Source organism: Dreissena polymorpha, chromosome 11, assembly GCF_020536995.1.
Source record: "Dreissena polymorpha isolate Duluth1 chromosome 11, UMN_Dpol_1.0, whole genome shotgun sequence".
In the NCBI taxonomy this organism is placed as follows: domain Eukaryota; kingdom Metazoa; phylum Mollusca; class Bivalvia; order Myida; family Dreissenidae; genus Dreissena; species Dreissena polymorpha.
Genome location: NC_068365.1, coordinates 16,229,211 through 16,255,646, shown reverse-complemented (window position 1 = coordinate 16,255,646; position 26,436 = coordinate 16,229,211). Strand labels below are relative to the sequence as shown.

Below are 26,436 nucleotides of genomic sequence, written 5' to 3'. Positions count from 1 at the left end.
TGTATTTTATGCAGTTTTAGTTCAACTAGCGAGTGATCAGTCATAAATCCTGGTTTTATGTTGCATGTGTCGATAATATTGCAAAGTGACTCAGATATTAAAAAGTAGTCTAATCTGCAAAATATTGTGGGTTTTGTATTTGAGTGCCAGGTGAATTTTCTTTCATTCGGATTAATTGTACGCCATATGTCTATTAAATTGTAGTTTTCAATAATATTATTCAAAATGTTTCTATTTTTTGAGTGAGCATGAAGATTTCCATTTCTTTTATCTAACATTGGGTTAAGAAAAATATTGAAATTACCTCCGACTATAATATTTTTATCTTGGTTACTTATTATATAGGATTGTAATGTTTCGTAAAATTTGGATTCATCTATGTTGGGGCCGTAAACGTTTATTAATGTTTATTGTGTTTCGTGTATTTTTACATCTATACTTGCTTGTCTGCCAACTATTATTTCGTTAAAATTATCTACTGTTATTTCTGTATTACTTTTGATCAGAAAAGCGATGCCTTGTTTATTTGTATGTTGTCCACTTAGATAAATATCTCCGTCCCATTCATTTTTCAATGTTTGTGCTAAGGTAGTTGTTAGGTGACTTTTCTGTAAAAGAATTATGTTATTTTTTTTTCGTCTAACCATTTGAAAATTTTAGTGCGTTTGTCTTTGTTATTTAGCCCTTTTACATTAAGAGTACATATGTTAATACTCATACAAATAGGAAGTTAAGTAAATTGCAATCTTTTGTGTGCCTATAGTTATACTAATAGTAGTACTGCAAATAATATAACATTACAACAAGTACTACAAATGATATAATTATAATAATACAAGTATTACACATGATCTAAAAATAATACAAGTAACACACACTTTTTATGATTCTTATGCCACTTACAATAACTCCTTTGTCTCCCTTTTCTCCCTTCTCACACTTGCAGTCCTCAGTCAGCCCCGCGGATCCGGGGCCCGGGGGACCAGGTGGACCCTGAAATTTAACAGGCGTGAATGATGAGTATGTGCAAGACATAGTTTGTGTTTTCGGAGATATTTTTATTGAACAATGTTGAAAACTTTCTATGATAAACAACTGGCAATTTTAAAATGTTTCTTAATGAAATACGAAATTTCAATAAATATTTACATAAATTAAAACTGTTTTTCTATACATAATTATACAATAAAATGTCATCCATGTAATATTTATGTCTAACTTTATGGAAACATATTTACTTAATTTGTGTATTCACACATAAAAGGCTGATGTGCAATAAAGACGTACATTACTAATTTTGTATCTTTATTTAATGTTATTACGTTGTAAGCACATACCAGTTTAATTAGGTAAAATTTGCTACATTTAAATAAATAATACGTATATATTTGAAACATGTGTTGTTAATTGTTCAGTATTATTATTATTTATATCTTTTTGCATGCAAACAACGGTAGCATAGTATACAGAAGCAATGATATTAGCGGATGAATACTCATTTATCAAAATACAAATCAAATGTGTAGTCGCAACTTCCTGAAAACAAAAAAAGCACATTAACAACTCAGCACACTAACATGGAGATATTAAAGTTGTCAAAACAAGAAATATTTAAGCTTTATAACAAAATGTCACAATGATTGACGTCATTCAAAGAAAGTACACAATAGGGTCTCAATAAAAAAGCTTAACATGTGCATGCCAAAATATGTATATTTTCGATAATTGAAGCACAATTTGCGTAACAGCAAACATCACATTCAAGGCACATACAAATACGTATACATAAACATGACAATTTGAGAACTCTGATTGTTTATTGACATAAATGTTTTAATGAAATTTTCAAAATGAAAGATTGTCTATTGACATTTTATGTATATTTAAACTCATTTTTTACTTATTTTCCCAAAACGTCGACACAAAATAACTCTTAGTAGCAGACCTCTTTATGAGATATGCTGTTGTCATCCGGATGTTCTGGGTATATTTATGTTATCACATATGTCCAGGTAACCATCAAAAAACGATCACTAACGCTTGAATGGCCGTTCTCGGCTCAGGTAATACCTAAAAGTACCCCGGTACTCTAAAGTATACTACTTTGTACCCGGGTAACGACACATATAATAAAAAGTACACCAGTGTATTGCCGGTGCTTGTAAACGCATATTCTGTACCCGGGGTACATTGAAGTATACATAAGAGCAATCAGGATACTCTTAAGAAGCAGAAGTCCATGAGCCGACAACGACAACGACCAATTGAGCTATCACTAACAAGGCACGGCAGTCATTCTACGTGCATTCTTCGTAATACAGGGCTTACCATAGGGCCGGGTTCCCCAGTGGAGCCCGGGGCGCCTCTAGGGCCCTCTGTCCCCTGTGGGAGCACAACAACATGGCTACAAAATGGACTAGCAAAGTGGAGGTGCGGAGGTGCTACTGCTATTTATCATGGAGTTACGGATTGAAACTGATTGTATAGGGTTTATTTGATAAAAGGTAAGAAAACTGCAAACCAGAAAAGATGAATACTAATGACAAGACAAACAAGTGACTTTCGATTATCAGCGTTAATTGCTGATATTTAACAACCGTATTATCTAATAATAATTAAAACATTGTATGCAATATTCAGTGAATGTGGCATTACGTGTAATATTGAATACAAAACGTCATACAACTCAATGAAACCCAACTAAGTGTTATTATATAAAAATGTATAAACAATGGCATAATAAAATTATGTAATGTGTGATTTTTTGTCAAATGTTAACGTATTTGAGCTCTTTGACAAAGCTTCTTGATTTCTTATGTGGATAGACTCAATTTAATAGTGGAAACACAATATATATAAAGTGAAGGCGTGAAAGATATCGCACGTGACTCAAATGCACATCCAGTAATGCACAACGGTGCCATGCTTTGCTCACAACGTTTCTAACTAATGGTGCTCCTGTGCATCAATATGTCTAGGACTATCTCCGGTGTGGAAGGTGAGGTGACAGTGCCAAAACGAAAACAATCCAGGGCGACCAGGTAACGAAAAAAGAGCAAATGACTTACCGGCAAACCCATTGGTCCGAAGTCACCATCGCTGCCTTTAAAGCCCTGAAATCAACAGGAACGTTAATAACTAAAGACAATACATTCAAAAGAATGCAACGCATAGTATTGGTAACAATGAAGTGCACTTTCACAAAAATATAGCAAACATAATAACTGTTTAAATATAACTGGATCATCTCGTATGAATTATTATTATCATCTTAACAAGATTGAGACTGCACTTACCGGCTCACCTTTAGCACCCACCCAACCACGTTCTCCCTGAAATATGATCGAACTCATCACAATACGTGCACTAACATATATGAGTCTAGTTCTGGGAAAACGGGGCTTAATGAATGTGCGGGAAGTGTCGTCTTAGATGAACCCAAGACGTCCGCATCGGTATATCAGTGACGACACGTTCTGCTGTAGTGGTATTAGTCACGACACGTTCTGCTGTAATAGTATCAGTCACGACACATTCTGCTGTAATGGTATCAGTCACGACACGTTCTGCTGTAATGGTATCAGTCACGACACGTTCTGCTGTAATGGTATCAGTCACGACACGTTCTGCTGTAGTGGTATCAGTCACGACACGTTCTGCTGTAATGGTATATCAGTCACGACACGTTCTGCTGTAATGGTATATCAGTCACGACACGTTCTGCTGTAATGGTATATTTCGTTAAAAGAAAGCCTCTTCATTACAATAATCCAGTTAAGGTTATGTGTCGTCTCTGATTAGCCTGTGCGGACTGAAGAGGCTTTATCTGAGACGACACTACGCAAATGCATTAAGCCCTGTTTTCCAAAAGCAAGACTTATATATCTTGGCGTTAGGCATGATTTGGGCCATGGTTTGAGTTAACCCTGTATATACGTTAGCGAGGTTATTATAAACACTTTCTTCTTCGTCTAACAAGTATTATTCATGTTCTTAAGAGTCCTTTCATATTTGAGAGGTATTTATTTATGAAATGGTAACGTGATTTGCACGGAACATACACACATACAACATTCCATTTGCGAAAGACTTGAACTAGATTTTGCTCGTACAATAAAACGGCAGGGTAAAATGTAATTAATACGACAGGATACAATAATGTTAACATTAATTTTTAGATATACAACACAAATCTTTTCACGGGATAAATATGCTATAATGTGTGACCACTGTGTATTAAACCCATCCATGTACCATTCTCACGAAATATGTTCACGAACTATGGTAATTTCGTGTTTATTTAGATTATTTATTCTTTAAAATGATGTGTGTTTTTGTGTGTACTTCAACGCATGCTGTTATTTATATGTATGTTAATGACGATGAGCTTCACATGCTTAAGTCAAAAATAAACTATTCTGTTCTGTTCTGTTCTGCTATAAAAATATTCATTTTCGAACATAAATGTGCTGCTATTATAAAAAAAAAACTTACAGTAACTTTGATGTTCTTTTAAGGGTTGGGTATGTTGCTTGTTGTTTGTAAATGTAATAGAACACGAGGTTTGAAATAAAACTAAACACATCACAGATGTCCATGCATTTCTTGTATTCAACGCCCATGCTCTTTGATAGCATTTGTGATATATTATAAGTTACACTGTTAGTAACTGATTGTGTATGGGATATACACCCTCAGTAATGTCATACCATACGAGAGCGAAGTTACTAACAGTGTAACGATTATATCTCACCGACTACCTTTAAAGTATATAATATAATATAATATATAATATAATAATATATAATGTATTAAAAATAATATATAAAATAATATAAAATATATATAATATATAATATAAATAATAAATATATAATATATAAATAATATATAATATATGAATGAAAACATATTAATATAAATGTAATATGAAATAATACATAATAATATATAATATTAATATATATATAATATAAATATATATATATATACTATAATATATATATATATATAATATAATCTATATAATAGAATATATATATAATATATATATGATATATATATTATATATTATTTATTATTTATCTTCTCTTTATTATATTATCATATCATATTATATTATATTTCTTTATATTATCTATTATTATCTTATATTATATATTATATTATATTATATATTATATTATATTGTGATACATCTAACGACAAGTTTGCAAGCAAACACTATTTTAGTTTCACTAGTACAATGGAACTATTATTAGGCTGGTTTCCACCGGTATACACTATATCTCTTCTAATATACAAGTACATGCCAAAGGAAAGTAGGTGTATGATTGTATGTTTTTGTGAAAATAATGCGTGCATATTACATATGATAGTACTATCACATTTCCTGTTCAATATTGAAGTTTATTGGTGAAATCAAAAGTTGAAACGGGTGTTAAAATAAAATAATATATGATTCGCTGTCGTAAAACGATTTTTTTAAAAATCGCATTTTTATCAACAGTATATGTCAAACAGGGTGAGTAAAATCTCTCGGTTAGTGTAAATGCGTGTAAAATATTCACGCACATTATGTTAACGTAAAATGTAATGACAAAATATCGCCAAAACTATCATTAAGCGACGCACACACATTATGAAACATATTTCTATTAACATACATAACATGTTTGATTCATTTCTGAGATCATTTCCATGTCTTTTGAATAAATAGAGCTACACTCAAGTTATTTTATACATGTTTGCCATAATCACAACACTGAAAGAAAATTGCTTTCAGTGAATTGTCAAGTATGTTTTCCAATCGAGGTTATAGAATACCTGAATTTTCACTTGTTAAAGAATATATACAATAGAATACACGAGAAGCAACAAATATGCCCTTGTGGTAGTGCGTCCGGATACATTCAGCCGCAAATACGAAGGAACGAGAACTTTGTATCTTTAAGAACGTTATGAAACTATACATTAAAGGAACTTGTTTACTTATTTTTGTATTTTATTAAATACAATGAAACATTTGAATTAACAATATAATATATTCTAAGAATAGTCTGAAATAGTGATAATTGCAAGACAATTTTAAATGAATTTTGTTTTCTTTTCCGGGATTAGAACCAGAATAATCTGAAAGCAAAAATCTAATCGATTCAACAGCACCATTTGTTTCAGTTAAAATTATAAACGTTATGTAAGACACAAGCGCAGTTAACGAATTATCGATTACCGTAAACGCGTTGCAATCTTTTTAGTTGTGGATTATATATAAACGAACTGGTACGTTTATATTTGTAGTCAGAGATTTTACTTCACTTGTTTGCATATATGATTTGGGAAAAAGTCCCTATAAAATTGTGTATCTGCTTTTGCGATCTATTAGGATGTCAAAAAATTAATTGTTTAACTGTGTTAGTTGTTAGGGCAATGAGTGAGTGAAACAAACCATATGGCATGATTCGAACATTTAGCCGGTTCTGTATGTAAATGAACTCGAAATATGATTGCTACACAACGTGTTTTTTGAGTGCACGACAGGCTATTAGGCCTACATATTCTCCAATTCACATCACACAAGTACCTTTATTCCAGGTGGCCCCTGCAAACCCACTGGACCCTATCGTTATATAACAACGGATACAACATTTCGTCGCTAAACGCCGAAATAGATTAGTGATGATAATAATAAAAGGGAAATAGAAAACAAACTGATTTGCCATACACTGTTGGATACTTTTCCCAATTCATTAAATATCTAAAACATCTCAAATATGTTTATTAATTGTTATGTTTGATTAATATAGAACAATTAAACCAATAAAAACGCAACATAAATGTTAATTTTATAAAATATGATCAAAAATGCTTAAATAGAGGCGTTAACAATATGTAAAATAAGTAATAAACTTACCTGTGGGCCTTGGGGTCCCGGGGGTCCAGGCAACTGTAAACAACAAGCAGTTAAATTATTCTAACACGTATAAAAATGTCATGTTCGAAATTCGACACAACAAAAACTTGATAGTGTAAATTTTAAAATAAGCGACCCAACGGGAAATCAAATATTGACATTATAGGCCATGAATCTTAAGATAACTAGGTGATATAGCTTTTTAATAGATACAGAGATGTGACAGTGCTCAGAAATGTTTGGCCATTTTTTTATTTTGTACATAGCTGAAGCGAGATATATATAATACAACAAACTAAATGTCCGCACGATTTCTAAGAACTTTATGACTAATGTAAAACCGGAGAAATGAAACTCAACAATTTAAAAGGGACACCAAATCTTGCTGTAGTCTTTTATTTAAAACCAAGTGACCGATTTCCTAGACAATACATATACCATTACATCAAACATTAACATGATTACAGCTCGAGTCACCGAATCGGAACGGTTCATATGTGTGTTTTATCTTAACAGTTGAAATAGCATATGACCGAAGGCCAATCATCTAGAAAGTAAAACATAAAACGTTGGTAACAGAACAAATTGATGGTGAAAAAGGGTATACGCACAGCACTCACCCCGCTCCCGTTGCCACCGTCAATAACAACCGTCTTGCCCTGCAACATGGGAATTGTACGTTAATGAACACAACAATCATCCGACATGGGAACTTAAATGACTAAATATTTTATCGATTCGACGTTTACTCTATCCAATCAAATTTTAGACCGACGACAAACACAACGAATGAAAGAGGACAAAATACAGTTCTATTCGTGTATGTTTTTTATGTTTACATGTGTACGTATCAAACTATTAAAATATGTTTATTGTATTTCTGAAAGCTAATAAGCATAACATCTTTTTCGTTTTCATATTTAATTTAGCGCTAATTTAACACTAATTATATGCTGTACATGTTTTGGGCCACTGGGGGTTGATGTCTTGTATTGCATGCTCATCGATGTCTAACTGGTCCTTTTGAGGTCATTGCGTGCACATGCGCATCATGCAAAATAACCAAAAAGTGATTTTTATTTTATCCACGTGCACGTAAAAAAATGTTTTTCAACAATAATAACTGCGCTTTTTTAATTTATATTAGTTAAAAACCGTTGTCTTATAATCCAAAATGAAGACTGATCATAAAAGGTTTGAAAATGGTTACACTTCCAATAAAATCTTTCTATTAGAGAAGACCTTCACTGTAAAGATGGTAAAAACTAGGAATCCCATAAAATGTAAAATCTTAGCGTACGTTTAATAATATATAAGTCCAACTACCAAGAATCGTAAAAACAACTGCCCCAGATGTTTCTTACCGGAGGTCCGGGTAGGCCTGGTGGACCAATGAGGCCATCCGCGCCGGTTGGACCAACGGGTCCTAGCGATCCTTTGGGTCCCGGCTTTCCCTACACAGGAACATTAAGACATTGTTGTGAACAGTTCAGAACTTAAGCTCATGCTGTTCAGACATTATTTTGCAATGTACTATAACTCTTTTGATTTGAGAAGAGATGTTGCAGTCATTGGATGTCACAGTAATTTCTGAAGAAGCATTAACATATAATACAGTAAGTCAATACTCACTAATACGATAAATAATTAAAGAGCTCTGAAGGTTGAAATGTTTAAATACGTATCTTGTGACGAATTATGCATTTGTTTTTGGAAAACAGTTATACACACATTCAAAGATTCATTATTCAAGTTATTTTTTAAATACAAATATGGCTACATTACATCATTTCAATCAACATTCTAACATTGAAATCAACACATTTATTTCTATGAATGACATGCACTAGTTTGGACCATTATATATTAATCAATAACTCGCATCATTAAATATCAAAACTGTAACTATCTATGTTAAAACCTAGCACACATATCATACAAGGATATAAGGATTATTAACACTCACGTCCGGTCCTACCGGACCGGGACTTCCGGTGTTGCCTGTGTTACCAATGCTGCCTTTCGGTCCCTACAAAGCATAAAAGTGCAATGCCTAGTGTCCTAAGACAAATGTAGGTTCTCTGCAGGCAGCAAACAAACTATATTATGTAAAATCTACCATAACCATGTAGGATTTTAAAAGTAAATTATTTTACACGAATTACCGAAATCGGACAATATTTCGACAAAACCGGAATAATAAGAAGAAGCTTAATATTAGTTCAGGAAAGCACACCTCGGAAAAATTACCGTGCCTGTAGTAAATCTCTTAGTTAATGAAACAGCAAAAAGTAAATCAACGATTAGTTAAACATGGCTCAATTGGAAGAGGTGTTTTCTTCGTAACAGTTGCACATCCATTGTTATTTCATTTACCAATGCAGCAACATCTGGGAGACGTAGATGATTTTTATGCTTTTATCATAACGTTTTATATTGGAAAGATGAATCAAAAGCATCTGTCTCTATGTATTGTTATATCAGGATAGTTGTCAGTGGATAGTTTGGTTGTACATTACATTTGAACAAATACATGTCAATCATAATATAAAAAAGGAATCCTAACCATTACGAGTTTAAATTAACGCCAAGCACACACATCTGTTCAACATCACATTGCGACCAAAAACATCAAACCATATTTCTAAACTGAACTCATGTCACTAATTGTTTTAGTGCGTGTTTATTCATAAATAAATAAATAATACATTATCTCACATTCAAAACCGATCCTCTATTAATCCATGCTTATGATAAGGATGCATCTAATCATGCACAACCATTATCGTGTTGGTAAATGCACACATGTCTGTTCTTTTTTCATCATATTAAAATCAATTATAAATACCTCGGGCCCAGGAGGGCCGTTATCTCCCTTCGGACCCTTGGGACCAGGTTCCCCTATCGGCCCCTTTAGCTTTTTGCATTTGCCCTGCGATACAAAATTACCTCTGTATATATGAAAAGCTAAGATACATATTACGTATACTGACACTTGATAATGTTTTTGTTATTCAACATATATTAACATTCAAAAAACGTTAGAGCGAAATCATAGGGTGCACAGCATAAAAGGTACACTTTCATTGTTTTCGGTATTAGAAACAACAAAGTACTATTATTTCATATCACAAAGTTTGGTTGTTAAGATTGTTTGAATGCATGATTTAACACTAAAAATAACAACACAAATGTACATTTGAGTTCAATAGTTTACCTTCTTACCGCGGTTTCCCCGTTTGCCCTGTTCGCCTTTAGGTCCAATTTCTCCTTTTGGTCCCTTAAGTCCTGGTGGTCCTTGCGAACCGGGCAATCCTATTTCACCTGCTGGCCCCTGTGATGGTTTCCAACCCACGAGGGAAATGAATGTCGCATTAATTTCTGGTTGACACCCTATTGTGAGTATTCCGTACATGCTTCTTCAGAGTTAAAATCATGCAAGTTAATGTCAAGGTTATAATAAATGTTGGCATTATATTTTTGTTAGTTGGAATTACGTGATGTTAACAATCGACTACTTGTTGATTACAAGTGACTGCAGCTAGCTTTCCCACCACCAAGGTATAATGTTTTACCAATCCATCATCGGCCATCCTCCTATTCCTAATCTGAGCGTTCTCTTTATCTTCAAGTTCGTCGCAATTTTCTTTGTTCTTGTTATTTCGTTTTCGCTTCTTTTTCCCCATGGCTTTCCTTCGTTTTTGGTCAATTAGCGGTTCGCTAGGAACGGATTCGAGTGTTTCTGGTATAATGGGTACCTCCGGAAGCCCTTGTACGTCGAAATGTTCTATGCCACCTGTACCTTCATCCGTCTCCTCTGCAATGTCGCCGTTTTGTACTTCTCCTTCCAGCTCCGTTTCTTCGTCCTTTTTGACTTTGTGTTCGCTACGGGGAATAACTTCCAGTCGACATCGGTGTCGTCTTCTTCCGCTCGGGTCGGACTGTTTAAAATAAATCTGTTTCGCATGCGTTGAATGAAACTTTCGAAAAACCTAAATATTGGCCACACATGCTGCAGTCACTGCCAAAGAAGCTTGTTGCAGTCAGCAACCCGTAGCCACAAACTGATTACAATTAATGATGATTAACATAGTATCGCATGTGTATGTTAAATTAAGGTATTTCCACAAAGCGTTCATATAAAGTTCGAGTCTCAAACAAGAAATAAACTCAATGGGTTGTGACTGCAACATATGTTAACATTGCAACAAACATATGGCCTCACCCTGGGCCCTCTCGGACCCCTAGGCCCCGGTGGTCCTACTATAAACCCCGCAGGGTAGTTGGTATTGATCTCGCCGACGTCCGTTGACTCGAACGCATGGGATCTCATCGACGGAATACCGGGTATACCCTTCGACCAGTAAGAATGATTGGCATATTCAGACACAAAATATGAGAGCATTGAGGTCAGTTACAGGCAAATCTAAAACATCTTCAAATTTTGAAGTTTATGTTTTGAAATTTGAGATAAATAGAACCAATGAAGAGCTGCTGCGACCGTGCTCTTTAAATGTGTCATTCACGTTAAATCTTATGCTCAAATGATCATGCGAAAACATTACACCACGTTTCTGTTTCTTATATAAAAGTTACATTTGCATCTTATTATCAAGAAGAGTAATAAATGAAACGTATTTTTCAAAGAAATTACACATGCATAAATGTATGCATTCCACGACATTAAGCAAAGTGAACATGCACTTGGATTTATAGCGGTATTTGCATTCGGATGCTATTTTAAACAGTCTGTTTCACGCATGTCAATTGATACACATGCACAAAGGATTTTTCATGCTATATATTGTTGTTAAAATATAAATAATTAAGGGACAAAAACAATTCATTAACGAAATATGTTATAACAAAACCACTTAACAGCTTCAGCATGTGTGCATTTCCATAAAATAAATATTCAACATTTATATCAATTACAAAGTGAATAAGTCGTATATAGGTTCGTGTATTGATTTATACGCAAGGAACATTAAGTAATAACATTTCAGTGTCACATACCGGATCACCAGGTCGCCCGTCCCTTCCCTGTGGTAAGAAACCAAACAAGACTATTATATTAATGTATTATTGCATGGACTAAATAACTGAAATACAATGACTTTTAAGGTACCTTTTCACATAAAAGAAACTAAAAAAGCATTTTAAGCTTGATCTAAAAAAACAACAACAGCATAGTAAGTATCGTTTACCTTAAAAATAGGAAACGAAACAAAACACATGTACATGAACATAAAAAGCGTTACATAAGGTTTAAGAACGCTCTCAAACCTTCTGTAACTCTATGCTCTTAAGGAAAAGTTTGAATGAGATGCATGCAACTTAATCGCAGTTAACCGAATACAACCTACCTGAGGTCCCTGTGGTCCGGCTGGTCCCTACAACAGCAAAATGATTATGGAATTGTAATGTAACTGTTGTTTTACAGACAAAGCCATACGTCATATATATAGATTTCAATGTATAATCATTCTATGAATGGTCGTATAGAAAAAATTTGCACGAGTATTAGTCAAACATGTTGTTTTTTCTTGATTAATATTTGCATCTAAATGCTTAATTTTTTTCTTTAATTTGAATAAAGACAAAACAGCAGAAATAAAAACAAACAAACGATTCATTAATTTGAAAGATACAATGATACTGTAAATTGTTGCCTCTTTGTGGTTGGGTTACCATAACCCATATTTGTAATACTGACGTACCGGTGGACCTTGCGGTCCTATGTCTCCAGGGATACCGTCGAAGCCTGGCAGACCCGGTTTCCCCTGGGGTCCGGCCGCCCCCTGTGGACCCGGCTTTCCTGGTTCCCCAGGCTCTCCCTAGAATCGGAAAATTAAATTTACATGTTAAAAATACCATGTCCTCATGAAATGAATTAAAGAAGTATATGTCACTTGTGTTTATATTATATATGTTAATAATAATAAAACATTATCAAGATCATTTAAGCATATTTAACTATGTAATACATTAACAAAAATTGTAATTAAAATAATATTTCGATGTAATACTTAACAGTAAAATATCTGTATAAAAATATGTTTGTAATAGCTACAACAACTTACTTTAATCAAGTAATGTTAAATTATCAAGCTATATATACACAGGGTTCGTGCAGTCTGAACTCGTCTATTATTTTTCATTGTTGTTGTCGGCTCAGGTACTACTTAAACGTACCAGGGGTAGTCTTAAGCATACTACAATATACCCCTGGTACGGAAAATACTCTTAGGAAGCCATAGTACTGTAATGTAATACATGACCCGGAAATAACTCGAGCTTTATTAATACACATGCTGACCTTGAGGGTTACGACCTTTGCCTCCCACTCCGGCCCGAGACCCCCGGGCAGTCCTGGTGGACCCCTCTCGCCCTTTTTTGATGCAAACATTCACATAGCATACTCATTCGATATATGAGGAATAACTAATTTTAACCCATTTATGCATAGCGTCTCGAAAAAAAGACCTTGGCAAACAGCGTAGACCCAGATGAGACGCAGCATCATGCGGCGTCTCATCTGGGTCTGCGCTGTTTGCTTAAATGAATTTCTGTAAGAAATATTATAAATATAGAAATAAATATACTAGACATCCCTAATTATGGAAATTAATTAATCCAATTTAGAAGGATGGGATAGTCCACTAGGCATAAATAGGTTAAACATGTGCGTGCTTGCAACAATTGATGCATGCAAATAACACAAATTCATATCGACATTAACTGTGCATTAAAAACGAAATTATAAAAAAAAAACTTATAAAGAAACACATTTTAGTAAGACATATTTGAAACAATAAAAGCGATACAAATCGACCATGTAGGCATGCTGGAAGCAACTTAAAAATCGTACATAAGACTGAATCTACGTCGAAAAGGAACGGGTTTGCTTTGTCAAATAACAAGATACATGCAGCATGAAATTTTAGAGAACGTTGCATTCCTGTTTAGCATGCATCTTAACCTTTATTGTTATCACTTCAAAGTTGGGATTCTTGAGATTTAGGAGTTCGTAAGCGTTCTTGTCACTGTCTAGCCGTACCGACCTTTTCCACCCAGACTAAAACCATTCATTCATTGTGTAAAATGTAATCATGGACGCCATGTACTTACAAATACAGTTCACGTAGATGCATTTTTTGACTACTATGCAAGGATACTATATTTGACGACAGTTTTCATACAATGGTTAAGCGCTAAATATAATCACTTTGTTTAATTAGCAATATACTCAATAAAATAAAGCACATTGCTATACTTAACTTGATAAACGTACACATGTTTTGATATTGTTATACGATCTTTTTTTCTATTTTTAAAGTATTGTATCACTGTGTCGAATTGTTTTTTCCTATTGATACTGTTTTGTATTTAAACTAGGTGTCTATCAACAAACGGTTCGTACCTTTTCCCCAATGCCATCGTATCCTGGAAGGCCGGCATCACCTTTATCCCCTCTGGCTCCCGTTTCACCCTGGACCATCATAAGTATGCAACATTGTGACAACCAATACATGCAGTGTGAAATGTCACGTGTTTAAATATTAACGTGAATCCTGATAAAGCTTGCGTTCGATCATGTTTAAGTGTGTATTTAAATGAAGAATTTAACAACAGCGAGTAAGGTGTGAATGTTAATTATATGAATGACAAACATGACAAGGGCCATTAGTGGCTCAGATTTCGTGCACAAGTATGAACTAATAAAACAAATATTTAAAGCGTCCGGATTTCTTTTATTAGATATCGGAAGTTTACATAGTTATAAGATATTTTTATGTAATTGTATAAGTATTTACTAAAGAAATTATTAGGTGTTGACCATTACCGTATCTCCTTTATCTCCCTTCGGACCAGGGAGTCCCTAAAAAAAGAAAATACGCTTCATTTATCATATATATGCATTATTTAATAGATTGAATTTAAATCAAGCTCAAATGGTAAGTTTAGCAACATAAAGAATATGAATTTAGTTACAATTGTGTATTATTAACTGATTATATTACTTATACATTTAATCAAGCTCTGAAAGACTTACGCTTCTTTTTGCATCAATACAAATACGATAAACACGCAAATTATGGACAACATAAAATTCAATTCAATAATTTAATCCCCTCTTCATTTAAAATGTCATAATCATTGTGTTTTTTCGATGTTAAAAAATACACACTTTCTTGCAATATTCATTAAGCATAAACGGTTATAAGATTTAAAAATGGTAAAGAAAACCGGGCCTTTTTCTTTACTTACCATTTGTCCCTTGAATCCAAATGGGCCCTTAAAAGAAATGAAAATGCTGAATGTAATCATGTATACATTATAAAGCACCAATTACATAAATAGCTCAGCATTTGTTGTTATGTTAACGTATGCGTATAAACGAAAATAAGCATTACTGCCAAAAACATGATTATTTTAGCTTTAAATATGAAACTGTATGAACATGAAACAATAGAAAGCGATAAACTTCACTTACTAAATATATTCCACGAAATAATTTTACATGCGGACATAAACGTACATAAAACAGTATTGCAACAACAAAACAACAACAGCAAAACCTAATTCACATTACATGAAAGTGCTTGCAAATACTAGTATAACAACACTTTTGCATACATATGTAATACAACCATTCGTTAGCATTGCTAGCAAACTTTACAATTTTGCTGAAAATGTAGTAGCATGTGAAATAGCGAGCTGTATATTCTCCAATTAAGGTAACAAAAAATAAAAATAAAGTAAAATAAAAGAAGTTGTTGGGCTGATAAAGCCAATTATTTTTTATATTGTTGTAAACGATTGTTACATAGAATGTATTTCTGCTACTTATTTCGTTTATTCAATTCAAAAAAGGTTACATAAATGATGCAAATAAGTACGGAGGTATTACACTTTCATATGCTTATACAATTTGTTTTGATGCTGTCTTGTTTATTTGTACGAATCCCAAGCTGGAATAATGGCTGATGAACTATAAAACCCAATCGTATTTCAGTCAAGAAAGCCACTTAAATCCTATTATGTTTCGTGTTTTCATAAATTATCTGAATGTGTTTCTGTAAGCTATTTATTTATACGATAAAATGGGATTCAGTAATTCCCCAAATACACAGAATTATTTGCATTTATGTTTGCAGATGATAAAGCATTAGTGACTGTCACTAGTTTGTATGGAAGTGCCAAACTGTTGGCAACCCAAAGGTGTTCATACACAAATTCTCTCAGTGTTAACAAGACATCTTAAATTATATTGTTTTGTTATATCTATCAATTTTCCAAAAAAGCTTTCCAGAAAAAACTACTAAACAAACAATTACATATTTAGCACGTGCATATTAAAAAATGAACCACTATCGATAACTATTTTAAGTATTTGAGCATAAGAAATATAATGCTATTTGATATTAGTGAATTTTTGTTAGTATAGTATATACGAAACTTAAAAATAAGTTATTGTATTTAAGAAAACACAATATTTTAGAATATCAAAAAGCATGCTTACTATTAAACAAGCACACTGTTTATATGTATCCATTTGAGTGAATGTAATGCACGTACTTTATTATGTCTGATAAATTAAAATTTAAAAACCCAATGAACAGGATTAACTTAATTCTTCATGAATTCTGTATATAAAAACCCTTATATGAAGTAAATACCATAAATAATTACAAATAAAATACAGCATAATTTACTGAGCACTTTTTCTATAAAGGACAAATGCAACTCAGAGATAATTAGTAGAGAAATTATTGTTCTCTTAAACGCAAATTTTAAGAATCGTTCTAAATGGCGATATATTTATATCAGGGTTTTTAAATCATGCGTCGGTGAGAAAACAATCACATAGGATTACGAGTACATCATTATTTACAATCAACATAAAAGGGAAACTAACCGGAAACCCTGGATATCCCCTATCACCTTTATTACCCTGTAAGATCAAATTGTTGTGTTAATTGAAGCTTTTCTTCCAAATATCAGAGTATATCTTGAGTTTTTAGAATATACAATAGCTCGAAGTTGATGCAATTAAATCCGTTAAGTACATGTTTAATTTTAGTTTTTCGTTTGTTTTACTCTTGAAGATGTATATATTCATTTGAAATTCCTCATTCCATCTATGAACATCTCGCTCTTATTTGGAAGATTAATGTTTTCATAACTATAAAATAAAAAGCATGCATCGCTGAGAGGGCAAAGCGAATTATTAGTACTAATGAGCCTCAACAACTAAACTAACCGGAAGCCCTGGGTATCCTTGAGCACCTTTAGTACCCTGTAAGTTTGAACTGACATTTCAAAACAAAGCTCAATACATGTATGTTTTACTACCCTGTAAGTTTGAACTGACATTTCAAAACAAAGCTCCATTCGTGTATGTTTTACTACCCTGTAAGTTTGAACTGACATTTCAAAACAAAGCTGCATACGTGTATGTTTTACTACCCTGTAAGTTTAAACTGACATTTTAAATGGGCCTTTTCACAGATTTTGGCATGTATTGAAGTCTGTCATTAAATGCTTTATAATGATAAATATAAACATTGGAACTAAAAAAAGCTCAAGTAAAACAAAGAATACAATGAAAAAAAGAAACAAAGTAACCCTCAACTGGGCTCGATCCACTGACTCCTGGAGTCCTGGAGTAAATAGTCTTCCGCTTAAACCACTAGGCAATCCGTGCAAATGCTATGCAGGTATTTATTTTTTTACTTTATATAAGTAAATCCTCGTAGTTTCACAAAATATAACGACATTAACAGAACTTTCCAAATTATTCAATCGTTTCGCGTAGCAACGCTTTATAATGTTCAGGTTTTCAAATCGTCAAAAGATGCAAATGACTGCTATTTTATGTATGGTCAATGTTCAGTATTACTATTTCCTCACAAATATCAAAACCTAAACGAACATTTGCGAATCTAAAACAACTCTTTTTCATTTTGTCAATTACCAAAACGTGAAAAGGCCCCTTTAAAACACAGCTCAATAAGTGTATGTCTTTAGCTTAAGTAGTTAGCATTGTTCAAAAAACGATTTATTAAGCTTTAACATTTGTTAGTAGTACAAACATATATGTGTTTAATACAAATAATACGTTGATACATATAAATGGTATGTATATTTCGATATAATCGATTTGATATCAAGCTATACACTACAGATTTCAGCTTTTTACAATTTCCATCACCATATTTAGTTTCTAAGGTATTAAAACTAGTACCGGGAAACCATTTTCACCGCGCAGCCCCTGTAACAAATATTGAAAATTGCAAATCTGAACATATACGGTAATGATAAACAATAAAGCTTTGCCTTGTACCAATAACAATTGAAATTAAATATCTTAAACGTTCTAGTTAAAAACTGTTATAATGATATCATATACAAGACTCATATTAGTATTTTCAAACTATAGGACACGTACTACTTCTCCTTTGTCGCCCTTTGGTCCTGTTGGCCCTGAAGAATAAAAGGAATATTGGTCTATATAGTGAATGCATTAATGACATGCATATTTACAATATCGTTAGCAAAAAACCAACCTTTTGTCGATAATAAAAAAAGTATTTGTGTTAAAATTTGGAGTATAAATATCCACATGACAGAGAGAAACTTCGTAAAAAATGTATAAAAACGTCGTTCGGTTTAGTCAGTTTTTAGGTTAACATATTTTTATTTCATTCGAAAAAAACAACAACACAAAAATACGTTTACATTTGTTGTTGCTGACATTATTTATTAATAGACAAATGAACACGTGTATATTGACTATATTCATACCTTTAACGTATATTCTCAGTGATAATAATAATTATTATATTCTACTGGCGATATGGCCGTTTCATTTAAGGCTTTATAACATATAACAAGAATATTTGTTGTGAAAGATCACAACTAAATATTGCAATACTTTATAGTATTTAACATAAGGCATTCAATAGAAAATCATAAGTGTTAAAACAACATTTTCTTTCCTATACTAAATAAAATTCTGCCTTAATGAAGCTGTAGAACAAACATTAAGACGCATTTACTAACCGCTGCCGATAAAATGTTCACTAGACTATTTTCTTCTGTTTGTCACTATACATTTCATGTCGGAATCATCTTAAAAGTGTAGACATTTATTCGAAAACAAGTATACTTCTTGCAGTTCTATCAAAGTGATTTGTGGAAGTTAGTTGGCAGTCTAGACAAATGTTCTTGCCATAAAACGTACTCAATACTCCAATCAGTGCTGTGAATCAATTAAATATAATGGAATCTGGCAGCTAAGAGCGCGCGGAACCATATCCATTTAATGAAAACAAATTAACGAAGTTGAGCAAGATGAAATGACGGATAGGAAAACTGATTATGAATGAACAGATGTTAGAACATAGTGAAACGAATAGAAAAGTATTTATTTTGGCTTTTTTCAACTCCATAATGGCATACACACGCATGCCAAAATGATATACGAATGTGTATGACTAATTTGATTATCAACTTTATATAAATTAAGCATTCAATGAGGATAATATTATTTATTTTAACGCTTCATGCTATGTAACTAGAATAACAGCCTTAATATCAATTCGCTATGTATTAAAAAGTACTTCATCTCCTATAACATCACACACATATAATTTAGGAGTTCTACGATTTATTTCCGTGTAAGCTCTACCTATTAAATAAATGTACTTGCTTGTTTAACCGATTGAAAACCTAAGATCTCGTTACATGGAATAATAAATTATGAAAGGGTGGGTGCAGTTTTGTATGTTTATACGTATTCGTGTTTTTTTTTATATTTTATGTTTGATTTTATTGGCAACGAAAAGTCTCGTTTGACAACTAATCTTGTGTTTGATATCAAGCAATGTTTACATATTTATATTATTTCAATGTTACTGTTGTTTCATACATTTTGTCACATCGTTAACATGACGCCACTTTTAACTTTAAAAATTGTAAGCGGTCTCCTTGTGTGATCCGTAATGAAATAATGCGCATTCATGATAGTGGGTAGTTCAAAGTGTGCCGAACACATCGAATCCTATTGTTTCATGTGGCCTTAACATTCATGCATGCTAGTTTAAGCCATTCAGTGGTTGCCCATGAGTCTCCTATTAAGACCTATCAACGCTGTTTATAAGATGCGCTAAAATGATAATGAATGGGGAGCAAGGCAAATTGCACCAGATGACATAAACACGTTCGCGCGTTTTACGTCAGACTTGGTGATGATATATCTCCAGGTTAGCGTGCCAACATTCTCGTCTGTGCATAATTCATTCGCAAAACATACACCATTGTTAAACGACATATGGTAGAACGAAATAGAAAGTAATATATACGCAAAGTATCCTTACTTTCCGGTTTATGTTAAAAAAAAACAAGTTTAAATAGATATTATTTACTTAAAGTATAGCAAATAGATTTTCTCAATGATCCTTAAATTAGATAACTTTTTATCAATTTCAAAACTTTCACATGCATTAATCAAAGCGCTGAAGGTACTGAATTTGTTCGCTGTTGTATAATCCTAGACGCAACTCAGTTTTCAAAATTATGTTATAGCTTTTTATATCTCAAGTTTGAAATGATCACAACCCATTCACATTTATAAAGAGTGTGTCTTAAAGCACAGGTCGAGATGTGTGTATTTTTTCCCCAAATCATTGATACAGCTAATCAGTGTGCACAGGCTAATCTTATTTGACATGCATTTAACACCAGAGAAGCAGTATAAAAGGACCACAAACTCACAAAAGGTCTACTTTTCAGTTGTACACTGGTGTGTAAACAGCATAAAACAAAAATGATTATTTTCATAATATTTAAGTTTGTTTTTAATATTTTCCAATGAAATTTGGCATACATATACTTTAGTATACCAACAAATATGTATGTGTAATTTGGTGGTTGAAAGTTATATAGTTATTGACTTACATACAAAGTTTTTTGTTGTCTGCTTGAAATTCAAATTTCCCTGTAAATGCTAAGCACCGCCCACTTGAAAGGTTATGAGTTTCTCTCAGCCAGTAACTAGCGAATGACTCAAATCAAGTTTACATGTAAATACAGATTCAACAGTATTCCCAATGATGTCTGCTCAAACACGTGTTTCTATTTATAAACACTCTAATGTTAACAGCAAATCACTGGCAGATAAACCCAGTCTACTAGTTAATGTTGGTTAATATTTTACCACCGCAAAATCAAGCAAGTGAGATCCGGCTTTTAAGCCCCGTTTTCCCTGAAAGCAGCCAATATGTACAGATTTCAATGATAAACGGTAGACTGGCCAAAGTTGTCTTACTACAAGTTGTTAAATACACTCTATGTAATGTACCAGTGAGAACAGGTAGATGCGGTGATTAAAGCAGACGCTTTTAGCATTATCGTCTGCTAAAGTTTACTGGAGTTATCCACACAGGAAGTCACGGGTTACGGTTCCTTCCGTACCTAAGACCATACTGATCCATACATGATTTGCAAAATTGCGTCTAAAAACCACTTCAAATTAGTATGCATTTATACATTTCATTGTATTATGTAAAAGTTTTCACATGTATTGAAATGATTTGAAAATTGTGAACAAAAAGCGAAATTGATTCCTATTCCAAACGTCTTTGGTTATACAGTAATAGTTTGAATATATTAAGTCATTGCATTGTTTACAAGGGGCGGTGCAAGTAATAGTGATTGATGTTATGACATTACTGAATTGTAACACCCATTGATGTAGACAAGCTAAGAGCAGAATACTTCTACAAAATAACCTCAGATACATTAATAACATATTTGAGACAAAACAAGAAAAAAAAGTAGCAAAATACCACTTGTATTCACAGATTAAGTAAAAGGCCGATTACATAGGCTGTTCGAATGACATTGCTGTGAGAGCATTGTACGTGGCTAGTTTCTACAAGAAACTTTTGTGAAGTCATGGTATCGAATTAGGAATACTCTACGCAACGCTGCCTTTAGCTTGATATGCTTCATCGTATTAGGATTCATTGGTACATGTATTAACGTTTAAGTTAAGTTGCTAATGTACACGTTCCTTTGGCCGTGTATAGTTTAGTTATCCTCATATGTGCCTGATGTCTTACAATTTTTTCTAGTACTTACACATGATGTTTAAATGTCTCTATGTAAATAAAGAAACTAAAGTAGGTATGGCGCAAAAGGTCAATATCGAATTAAAATAAATCGCGTGTGGGTTTTTGTGTAGCTGAGTAAGCAAAAGTGTAATTGTAAAAGGTAAATCGGCGTCAAATAAATACAAGGACAGTTTTGCTATTTGAAGTATTTGAGTACACAATTTTCATTTACTTTGTTTACGTATGCAACACAAATAGCCAGCAGCTGTTCTGGAACTTTTCACAATAAACCATAACGAACATACAGCTTATGTTATAGAGTGTAAGTAATTGTATAACTCATTAGATCAAGCCGGGGTTTGTATCAATTAACCATTTGTACAGTAAACAAATGGGATGAACATCGTAAGTGGTGTAAATTAGATTCCATTAAGACAATTGGTTGATATTATTGTTTGCCAAACATATTAGAGTCAAAGGTCTAACATAACTTATGACAAGGGTTATGGGATAAATATAAGCAAAAGAAATACGTCTTTGATGTTTGGACCAAATTATTTTGAAATATTATTCGCAATAAGAGTGTATGCAATTAATTCTACATGTTTATGTTGATGATTGATATTGTACTTTGGAATAAAAAATATTTAAAACAAAAAAATGTGACAGAAGTTTTATAAGAGTTCTCAAGGGCTTTCTCGACATCCGATGGCAGAACACAATTCAATTTCAAATTCCGTATCGTGAGTCGCAAAAACAACAATAACACTTCGTTTACAATGAACATCAACAATGAAAAGGGCACTGTCAATTTAATTGAAATTAAACAAAACAAATATCTACATCACAAGACCAGTGTTATAAGCAGTTAAATAATGCTATGTAAAGGAAAATGACATTTTGGCATTCGAACATATGCTAAAACATAAATGACGCATCACACACACATATGTAGGAATACAACGGAACAACGTTCGGTGCACAGCGTTGCGCGTGGCATTGGTTAATGTTTGAAAGTGTTAACGACAATCCTCCGTATGCTTTATCCACAATAATTTACAATCCATACACTATATATCATAGTAAGCTACATGTTCATTGCAGTGATTTCCTTATCCTTAGTTTGTATTAACAAAATAAAAAAAAGCAATTATGCAATTCCAGAAACATGATGTGATATAAAGTATTGTATTCGCTAAGTATACAGTAGACACCATTTGTGTCAAGGGGCAATTATACAAATAGTCACTAGTTGCTTCATTAACATACATAGCTTAGTTCTGATGACTTAAACCTCTTAAGACTTAAATTTGTCAACACTGAGGAAATATTAAAAGAATTAGCTTTTATTAGCCTTTACAGTGAAAAGTATTGCCCTAAGCTGCGTGCAGGAATTTTACAACTCACTCACAATAAGAGATGAATTATTTGGCACAAATGCTCTAACCCGGACATAATTCACCCCTTCCCATGAAGTACACCTGCATAAGTATTATAATAATGATCAAAAGGTATTATCAATAATGATTATTTCTTGGAATAACATGCGTTACGTTGATCTTTTTATGTGCAATAATTTGCTTGGTATTGTAGCAACTGCCTGTTTCACTAATAGGCAATAACCATAAATACTAATTTCATTTTGATGGGACGCATTCTCTTGTATTAAATAAAAACATACGATGGTTTCCAGAATGGTATTTCCCTCAAATGATATCGTTAACGCGTTCAAATAATTGCAAAGAGCAGTTTATGATTGCGGACTACATGTGGAAATATATTTGGCAATTATCAGTAATGAGATTTTATGTTTCGCCTAAAACGTATTTGCCACCTGCAATGCTTGGAATGGTACAAAGTGCAATTTTCCATTGGGCTTTATATTTGTTTCCTAGTGTGTTGTCTTTTTATGTATAGGAAAGGATCACTGGTCGGAATAAAAGGACTTTCGGACATCTGTTGCAAAAGTCTCCATTTCATTACTTATAGAATGTTGCACCATTCGATGTTTTTTTAATATTCTTGAATGTAAAGCACCATCGAAAAATATCACCTATTGAGTTGTACGCTTTATTTGTATATCTACCGCCATCATGTTCAATTTGAAATAATTTCAGCATTTCGGAGGCTACCCGTTAAATACACTGGATAAAAAATGGATTCCCAGTTACCATTATGTTGTAGAAACAGGTATGGCTTATCGTATCCGTGATAAATTAATCAACAGAATGTGCCATTAACATGATTTACATTACACTTTTCGGCGGATCCGGTTCCAACCATCAAATAATTTGCCATGGATGAAATTAGAATTGACAGAAACCAACGTAGATAATTAAGACAAATAGCGGATTTGGTCAATTTGATCGGGCATGGAAAGTAATCGAAAAATATAGTTTTTCAGATAGCAATTTAATCCAAGATAAAAAAATTCTTTAAAGAATTATTCAGCCTTTTTTCAAATCATATGCATCACACTTTCTATGTATACTACTTATACATTTCAATTTCTTTTTTTGCACGGTGTTATTACTTTAATATAAGGTTCATACAACAACATTGAGACTTGCATAACAAGCCCACAAAATTGAGTCATGTATTGGTGCATAATTTCAAGGCGTTATCAACTCTGTTGTAGTTTATACAACTATTTTCCATGGAATTTAACATTTTTGTAACATAAGGTTACGAACTGTTATTGTCACATCTGAGGACACGGAATTATTTTGCATCAACTACGAGAAACCATGAAGCAATATCCAGAATGTATCTTAAGAAAGCACAAGCAGAACATGAGGTTAATAGACCCAACGGCGCTCACCTGAGACACAATTGAACACACATAAAACTGCCCTTCACCTGGCAGATCTGATTTTGAACTAACCACGATAATTTTGAATTTATCTAAGAGATCATGACAGCATAAATAATGTGTATATGTTTTAGCAATTGTCATGATTAAGTGGGTTACAGATGTGATTTTCAACGTGTTCAAATAGTGTTACTACAGCCACATTAGGAAAACTGCCTATATAGTGTTCGCAAGAATGTTTTACAATTTGACCAAGTTACTTTACATTTGACCCCATGCGACCCATTATCGAACTTTGCCGAGTTATCACACGGACAAATGTTCTGAGCAAAAATAATTCAAATATGTTAAATATTAATGTTTAATATAACATAATTGCAACTAAAGTTTACCACTTCACTAAAATCTCGATTGTATCATTTTGGTAATAAATTATATGACTTTAGTAAAATGGTCTACCTGTCAGTTCGTTCCTTTACAGCGGCAGCACAAACGCGAACTTCAAACCTAGTCACACATTAATCAAAATTTTGACAAAACAAATATGATTTGAAGCCGAGCAAACAAGGCAGAAAAACAATATGTCGATAAAAACACAATTTATTCACAATTCTACAAACAAATGGTTGTTTAAATGCAAAACTGTTTTACTCAAAATAGTTTTGATATTGGGACCACAGAGTGGCACATAATTTAATCTGCCTAAAAAGATGTATTTCACACTGTTTTAATAAAATTAATTCATAATTCGTAAAACATATAAAAGACTATTAGAATCCTCCGCATTTGTGTCATTTTGCAACTAGATGTAGTATATTGGCAAAATTTACTGTTTATGTCCTTGCATCGGAAAACCTACCAGTCCGATGAAAAACCTAAAAATAAATAATTAAAATTCAGTTTATTTAACCATACTTAATATAACTACATCGGTATTTTTCGTGTAATATATTAAGATAATATTCGACTGATTTAAGCAACGCCATGATGCGGTATTACAACTGCGCTGTCAGTCTGTCTTTCTAAGAACCGTTATTTACTGTGCACCTTATATTGAGATTTTACAAGCGTAACAGCTGCTACTCGCAAAGAATCGTAAGCTTCGATCCAGACATATGGAACGTGTACGCATGATATGGTTCTGTTATCTCTGCAAAAAGTGGACGGAATTGAAATTGCGTTTTATTGACACATTTTAGATAAAGGTCAACTTACGTAATTACAGTTATAAATTACACGTACCTTTAAAAGGACCTAACCAATTTAAATAACTTGCAGACCGCGACGCAATATTAAATGAATAATGCGTCTGAAATCAATTAATATACACTACGAAATTCGTTTTGACAAGCACCCAATTTAGACGTGCCGATATGAATACCAGTGTGTTGGTTTGACATACCGGCCAATTATACCAATCAACGCGTACCAAATACAAACACGTTGCTTCCATTTATCAATAAGTCAATGTTCGTGTATATTACACAGTTTCTGAGGTTTCGTTATTTGTACATTAAATAGGAAACATTATTGTGAATTTCCGCAATTATTCAGAGAAATGTGATTATATCCATGAGATGTGTTACAAT

At 33.0% G+C, this 26,436-nt stretch overlaps 1 protein-coding gene across 2 annotated transcripts in view; it reads right to left on the bottom strand.

The window, feature by feature from the left end:
* Positions 1-26,436, bottom strand: part of LOC127851323 (collagen alpha-1(I) chain-like) — a 50,738-nt gene that overhangs the window by 8,320 nt on the left and 15,982 nt on the right. Inside the window, exons 3-22 of one of the 2 annotated variants that reach the window (XM_052385030.1) lie at positions 18,369-18,403; positions 18,165-18,191; positions 15,185-15,211; positions 14,760-14,795; positions 14,337-14,405; positions 13,896-13,991; positions 12,634-12,750; positions 12,280-12,306; positions 11,930-11,956; positions 10,131-10,247; positions 9,762-9,845; positions 8,880-8,942; positions 8,278-8,367; positions 7,525-7,572; positions 6,914-6,946; positions 6,584-6,619; positions 3,297-3,332; positions 3,069-3,113; positions 2,329-2,382; positions 904-993 (exon numbers count right to left, since the gene is read on the bottom strand). In XM_052385030.1, coding sequence (XP_052240990.1) covers positions 904-993; positions 2,329-2,382; positions 3,069-3,113; positions 3,297-3,332; positions 6,584-6,619; positions 6,914-6,946; positions 7,525-7,572; positions 8,278-8,367; positions 8,880-8,942; positions 9,762-9,845; positions 10,131-10,247; positions 11,930-11,956; positions 12,280-12,306; positions 12,634-12,750; positions 13,896-13,991; positions 14,337-14,405; positions 14,760-14,795; positions 15,185-15,211; positions 18,165-18,191; positions 18,369-18,403 — 1,157 coding nt within the window. Of the gene's footprint in view, positions 1-903; positions 994-2,328; positions 2,383-3,068; positions 3,114-3,296; positions 3,333-6,583; positions 6,620-6,913; positions 6,947-7,524; positions 7,573-8,277; positions 8,368-8,879; positions 8,943-9,761; positions 9,846-10,130; positions 10,248-11,929; positions 11,957-12,279; positions 12,307-12,633; positions 12,751-13,232; positions 13,305-13,895; positions 13,992-14,336; positions 14,406-14,759; positions 14,796-15,184; positions 15,212-16,835; positions 16,872-18,164; positions 18,192-18,368; positions 18,404-26,436 lie in introns of both variants that reach the window. The other variant, XM_052385031.1, reaches the window with a different exon arrangement.